Source organism: Aptenodytes patagonicus, chromosome 4 (genome assembly GCF_965638725.1).
Source record: "Aptenodytes patagonicus chromosome 4, bAptPat1.pri.cur, whole genome shotgun sequence".
Classification (NCBI taxonomy): domain Eukaryota; kingdom Metazoa; phylum Chordata; class Aves; order Sphenisciformes; family Spheniscidae; genus Aptenodytes; species Aptenodytes patagonicus.
Genome location: NC_134952.1, coordinates 36,178,310 through 36,185,434, shown reverse-complemented (window position 1 = coordinate 36,185,434; position 7,125 = coordinate 36,178,310). Strand labels below are relative to the sequence as shown.

General features: G+C 37.4%; 1 protein-coding gene across 4 annotated transcripts in view; it reads right to left on the bottom strand.

The window, feature by feature from the left end:
• Nucleotides 1-347: 347 nt before the first annotated feature.
• FAT1 (FAT atypical cadherin 1) overlaps nt 348-7,125 on the bottom strand; it is a 112,480-nt gene continuing 105,702 nt past the window's right edge. For 2 of the 4 annotated variants that reach the window (XM_076336351.1, XM_076336350.1), the window contains exons 27-28: nt 2,988-3,023; nt 348-2,059 (exon numbers count right to left, since the gene is read on the bottom strand). In XM_076336351.1, the coding sequence (XP_076192466.1) occupies nt 1,434-2,059; nt 2,988-3,023 (662 nt within the window). In that variant the 3' untranslated portion in view covers nt 348-1,433. Of the gene's footprint in view, nt 2,060-2,987; nt 3,024-5,822; nt 5,883-7,125 lie in introns of those variants that run through there. The other 2 variants (XM_076336353.1, XM_076336354.1) reach the window with 2 other exon arrangements.

The following is a 7,125-nucleotide window of genomic DNA, read 5'->3' as shown; positions in this document are numbered from 1 at the left end:
TCTTTTCTAGTCAGACAAGCAGCTGGAAAATATACAGGCAAACTGTATCCTGTCTTGACTTCTTCAAGGTGAACTTCTAGTGTGAACTTAATGCAAGAAACTGCAATTGAAATATAATTGCATAAACCCCCCCATGTATTTATCACAAACTCAGCATGCAAGTGCACAATCAAGGGACAACTATTCATGAAAATAACTATTCAGGTGAATAAGAAAGGAAGAAACTGTTTTAAAGAGCTTGGGGTTTTTTTTGTATATATTTTTGGGACTTCAGGAAAAAATACTCAGTAATTTACATAGCTGATATTATATGTTTAAAGAAAAATGCAAACTACCGAGAAGGCTACTGAAGTTTGATACCCATCAATCTTTATTCATACTGGCCCGATTACTTTTTAAAACACCATTAAGTAGACACACGCTGCCATCTAGTGAGCATCTCTAACATAGCTGCAGTTTGATTTCTGAGGAGAAGAAAATGTGTTGCTTGGAGCAAGTAACTTAATACAGTACAAAACATATACAGACTTAAAAATGCTGCACTGAATGCTTTGTCAATTGTATATTATATAATAGAGATACACAGAGCAAAGCTAAAGTATTTTATTAATAATTTATTGTCAGTAAGAAAGACTGGCTAATGGTAATTTTCAGTAAAAACCTTTACAAGACCATTGGATCACAAATATACAGACACTATAAAAACTGTGTCGTGGTGGTTTTGGTTCTAAACTGGTATGTAGAGGGTCCCCAACACACTTTCCAAGAAGGGAAAAAATGTTTACAGTTCTAAAATACAGCAACCCATTTAAGACATTTCCATGTAGTTGACCCAGAAAGTTATCAGACCTAACCTATGTACAGTTGGAATTGTGTGAATATGCTGTATTTTTTTTATAATGAAATGTCAAACCTTAGTTTTTGGGGGAATACATACAGTGACGCCCTGATTATAAGAAGTCAGGGTGCTAGCTTTTAATGGCACACTAACACCACTAGTTTCAGTGGAAAACAAATTCACAAAATATCTACAAAATCTAGTTAAAACTATTAAAATCAAAACTGTACATAAAATTTACAAAAAGTAGGAGAAAATTAATTGCATTAGAACTATATAAATATATGCATCATGCTAACATGGAGAAGTGGTATGTGATTTTTTTTTAACATAGACAATGTAAGTACAAAAAGGATGTTCAGAAATGGCACAGCCAATGGAAATCTTGGAACTGTCCAATTACAGTAGGTCAGGAAATGGAAATAGGCTAATTTAGTGAAATGGAGCTGCATGATCCAATGCCGCCACGCCAGTTTAGCTCACTGAAACAAAAGCATTCACTGTGGCTGGGAAAAAGAAAAAAATAAAAAAGCTCTTGGAAGTTGCTCTAGATTTGACAAAGTTTGTTAGAGTCCAGGCACTTTTGTTGAGTGTGTCAGACTTCTGTATGTTGCTGGGAATCAAGTGGAGGAATTTTCACATCTTCAAAATGACCATCATCGCCACTCTCATAGTCACTCATCATGACTTCAGACTCCATTTCACAGCACGCTGACACATCGGAGCACGAAGCTGTGGAAGCATACACAGACATGGACATGTTGTCTACAGCGGGTGCTTCAAAGTCTCTATTGTACCCTAACGTGTAAGGAGCATAAGGTTCTCTGTAACTGCCGTTGACGCCACTGGTTGCGGTCTGAGGTTCTGACATGTCTGCAGGATAGTGATGGGGAAGGTACTGATTCAGGTTAAATCTCTGCCTGCTTCTTGTAGAAGAACCCAAGCTACCTACGGCTGGCATGTCTCTGGGTGGCTGTATTGACTCCAACTGGTCACTGTATTCTGGTGGTAACGGTGGAAGCTCATCAGGTGCAGGGAAGTCATCAGGTGGAGGTGGAAAATCACTCTCTATGTCATAACCGCCAGGGTAATAGTCTGTATCGATGGCGTTTGGATCCGTGTAGAGGGGAGCTGACTCCTCAACCACTTCGTAATTTGGATACTCTTGGATACCTGGCAACTGAACGCTTGGCATCCAGTCTGATGTATCCCAGTGATAACCTGAAAAGTTGATTTTTAAAAAAAAAGGTAATGTTAGTATCTTGTCTTCAAGTCAATCTGAACTGAGAAGTCAACATACGTATTAAGACAATGCAATCACCGTGATTAGGACACTAGTTAATTAGAGAGCAGTTTGCCCCGGTTCCACAAAAGACATTCAACACAACACAGCTTTACAGTTATGCCATGCATTAGATATTGCGTCATTCACACTTGAACTTTTACATTTTCTCAGACATCTCACCTAATGGGAAGAGCTGTAGGTCACCTATGGAATGTGCTGTCACAATACATAATGGTATAGAATTGTTCACTGGATAGCAAAGAACCAACAGCCTCCCTGGTGCAGCTAAATTCTTAATCAACTGTTAAGTAATTAAAGTTAGGGTGATTACAGCTGCCTGTTTTTCTTACGAATATATTTAGCATATATAAACCATGCTTTTCTTGCATAAAAGAAGTATTTTCTAATTGGTAAAGTATCCAGACCTTTTAAAGCGACTTTACCCCTTAACTGAATTGTAAAGTTAATTTCACAAAATGCTGTTAGCTCTACAGTAACTGCCGCACCTCTGATAAAAATCTCTGACTATTAGTAAAGACATTCCAGATTCAAATACAAGAACACACAGGAAAATCAAGCTTAATCATGCATAAATGACCGAACTTGATCCTCTCTTGCAAACTCCCCTTGAATAAGTTTGTATTGGTCTGCTGGAAACTAGATGTAAGCCTAACCTCATTAAAAAATAATTGTTTTTCTCGTCTAACCACCAAAAAGGAAAATAATTCAGAATTGTAATAAGGTGCAAATCTAGTAATCACTGCAGACAAATGCACAGCAAGCAACTGATAGTAAGTCTGTGTTAAAATCAAGTATGAACAGAAATATTTTGGTGAACATCAATGAACTGCATGCAGAAGTCACCTCTTGAATTGCTGAGGTCAGGAACAGCAAAAGATTCTTTTTAGGTGGCAGAATGAGAAGAAAAAGGAGAAAACATCTGTAGTTAGGAATCAAATAGTAGAACCGACGTAAAGACAAACAATGACTGTCACTATGATGTTCATGCTGCTTTTGTCCATTATTAGTAGGCAAAATACGCCAGTTTACTTAGCAGTAGTAAAATTGGCATTTTTTTTTTTTCTTTCTCTCCTGGGCTCCTTCTTTGTTAGACTTGAACTGTTGAATAGCTACTGAGTTGATGTAGCCCAGCCAGGACACGGCTGTGTAGTGGCAAAATCTGCAGTCTGTAGAAATCTATCAGTAGGTTTAGGACTTCTGCTAAAAAGGGTAACAAGACTTGGTCTGATTTTTTTCTTTCCTTGTATCCCCGTGGTTTTCGATACAGGGCTGCACCTATTAGGACTTAGACTTTCAAGTATCTCATGCAAAGATGGGACCTCTCCCTTTAGTATCTAGCTTCCATACGCTGTGCACTGGGAGACCTGCCTCCCTTTGTACAGCAATCCCAACAACTCATGCTCAGCAGAGAACTGTCCTGTGTTATCTGACAAATTTTAAATCTTTCTCTCTTCAGGAATCTATATTCCCTATTCAGGTCTGTAAGGATGGGCGATGCCTATCCTAATACCAGAATCTTCTCCTAAGAATCGATACTTTTATCTATTCTTGGAAGACTGGAGGGACAGAGGTTGACTCTTGGGGGATGTTTCCTTTTTTTTTTAAGCTTGCCTAGCCCAGACAAGAAAAATACTTGTCCACACTAAAGGGGGTATCAGTCTGTTACTATCCATGATCTGAGACTCCTAAAACATCTTTGGCCTCATCTCCAGGAGAAGGTTCTCACCACTAGTCTACTTAGAAGACGACATTCTCCATTTTTCTAGGGAAACTGGGTGCAAAACTAAAGCCAATAGGCCTTATATGATTTAGAGCGCTTTTACCAAGCAGTGGGGAGTTCTTGGTCCTGTCCTCTGCTTCTGAGGCAAAGACCCTTTAACATAAAATACAGAAACACAAACTAGAACCTGATGTGCCCATCTTTCTAGGTGACAATCTGCTAGACTGGAGCAGATTTCCTCTTGCACTCAGCACTGTCCATGTGCACGGAGCTACGACCTTCCCTGAGGAGCAGTGCAGAGAATTCAGGCCTACAACTGTCCTAGGATGAGACTAGCTACAGTTCATACTTCCAGGATACCTGTTGGACAGAACCACCTGGGGAGACTAAAGAGTCTGAGAGAAAAGACCATCTGTCCCAGAGCTTGACCTTGCTGAAGGCTTGAGCAAGGATCTCTGCTGCTTGAACTGGCACTCTCCTGAGGGTGCTCAAAAGCAGAACTCATTTACCTAAGATGCTTTGAAAGAAGGAATGCTTATTAAGAGTAGAAACTTCCAAGTGTTAAGAAGTAGCTAAGCAGGACATCTTTGATCTCTCTGTGAATATTCTGCAATGCATAAAATATTTGTATTTATCTTACAGTGATACTAAACCATCAAGCAATACTTTAGAACTTTGACTTGAGAACTACATCCATCATTTTTATTTTCTACCAATTAAAATCTCAGAGAAAATTTAAGTTATTAAATATTTCCCCTGAGAGATTTTACCTCTTCTAGTCTTATAATTCTCCCTTTCATATGTACTGCGCATTACAATTTTTTATCACTGAGGACTATGGTCTACAGGTACACAGTAATGAAATACTCTCATGTAATTAGAAGTCTTTGCATTTGTCTACTTTTTTTGTGTCTGCATACATTAGACAGGATGTACTTCAAATAACAAACCAGAGAGAATCTTTAGCTACTATAATTAATTTTATGTTCTTAAAATGGCTTTGTTTTAAGTAGGACTTAATAAAAAAGTAGGGTTTCCTAGTCTGTATTAAGAAATAGGAAACATACACTGTGGATGTTATTTCAGAAGTAACCTCTGCAGACTCATGGTCATGACGTGAATTACTTGCATATTACTGGAACTTTAAGGATTTTTAACTCAATTAAAACAATAGGTAGCATTTGTATAGACTCACCGCCACCTTTATTACTACTATGATTTTGCAAAGAGTTTGTGTTTTCCAGAGTGGTCAGTTCTTAAACATTAGCAGAAAAGAAATAAAATTCCATTGAAAACGTCTACTTCGCCTCTTTCTAACTTCCAAATACATACTACACACACACACAAATATATGTGTGTGTACATATATACACCCAAACATACCTTTTAGTTACTGGTGTACGGCTGGGTAGTAAGTAACTACTTAAACTGATAGGGATGCGTATGCCTGCATACCTCAACTGCATACTAGAAATCATCTTTTTCTGCTAAAGAGACAGATTGATCTGAAGACCAGGGAAGTGTGTACTGATACCAGATTACTCCCATTCTGCTCAGCTGGACAAGGTGCCAACAGATGTGGGTGGGAGAAGAAAAGGAAGTGGGGGCTGCTGCTTTTTCATCTACAGTAGTGTATGTAATTGCCTTTGATGCTGTCTCAATTCTGCTGGGAGCTTCAGTGTGAATATTTTCAGAAGAGAGTAAGCACCAAGATCTTTTTACGCCAATTCTTTCCCCCCTCCAAGAAATCACACTTTGAAACCTGTCCACAGCGTAGCTACAGCATACACATGAAAATATGAACAGATATACAATATAAATATATTCTTTGCTAAAACTTATCAGAAAGTCCAAGTAAATAATATTTTATAACTCCCATCTGCTAGGGCTACATTACTAGAAGACAAACGTGCATTATTCTGCCAAAGCAGTAAAAAAATATGAAAACATATATATACCTTCTTTTTCCACCGAGTCAACAACAGCATTGACAAGGTGTATTACAGTCACTACGGAAGCTTGTAAAAGGTATAAAAGGAGCAAATTAAAACAAACCTATAGTTAGTATCATTTTAAACAGCATACAGATATACAAAAAAACACTGTAAAATTGCAGTTCATTACTATTTTATAGAGCAAGATTATTGGTATACATATACCTTTACTCTCTATCTAGAAAGCAGTTGCATTAATACATAAAATACTCTCTAAACCTGAATTTTATTCTTGATAAACATGGAAAAGTACTTGTAACTCCTCCTGAAGCAAATTCTGCACAAGCACAAAGCTGCTTTAGTTGTGTTAGAATTTCTGAAATGTTTCCTAAACATACCATTTGCATAATACTTCCTCTAGATAGCAATAAACTAGGCTCTTCTAAAGGCTTGTGTTGGGTGGATTAAGGAGTATTGCATTAGGCTTCCCCTGTTAGACTGCAAACTACATTTCCCCCCCCCCCAATGGAAGACCAGGGGAAGAAATTTTCACTGAAATGAACTAAAATGCTAGAATATGAAAAATATCTACTGAAAACTTCTGTGGCTGATGTACTCAAGGTGTGTGTGAACAGTGGTTATCACAGTAGGAATACCAAATTCAGGCTGTGACATTCTTATTTAAAAACAACTAAAATGAATTTATTTTTTATGTCTTCCCTTTCCCAAGATACTTTTGGAAGGGAGAAGGATTTACTTTTATAGGGTAGGATGAGGTAAGCACATGCAATTTATTTGCATGGTTCACGAATTAAATTTCAAACTAATAAATTCAGAATCTACCAAAAAGGAAGGAAGGAACAATATCTATGATGCTACACCTATTTCTCTTAAAATGATGTATCAATGAGTAATCAATACATGACAAGAAATGTGAGTAAGAATGTATGAAATATATGGGATGGAGAGGAGGGGAGAACAGCATGTACCGCACAACACTTAATACCACAGGAAAAAAGTTGAAAGTTGGTATCAGGTCTACTGATAAAATGATGAGTACTGTAAGCATACCATTTTACTTTCACCAATCATTAACACAGATGTTAAGAACAAATCACTCTACTTCGTTGAGAAGCAGAATGTTCTTTATTCCTAAGCTAAAGAAATTTCAAATTCTTTTTACTGCACACAGACAAAAGCAGAAATTGGAATAAAGAATCAAAACACCTTAACTTAGTGAATTAAGTTACGGGACAACTGTGGCTTTGTCCAATCAGTCTGAAATATTTCTGAATACATAGATGCATTCATATCAACTGTAAAAGCA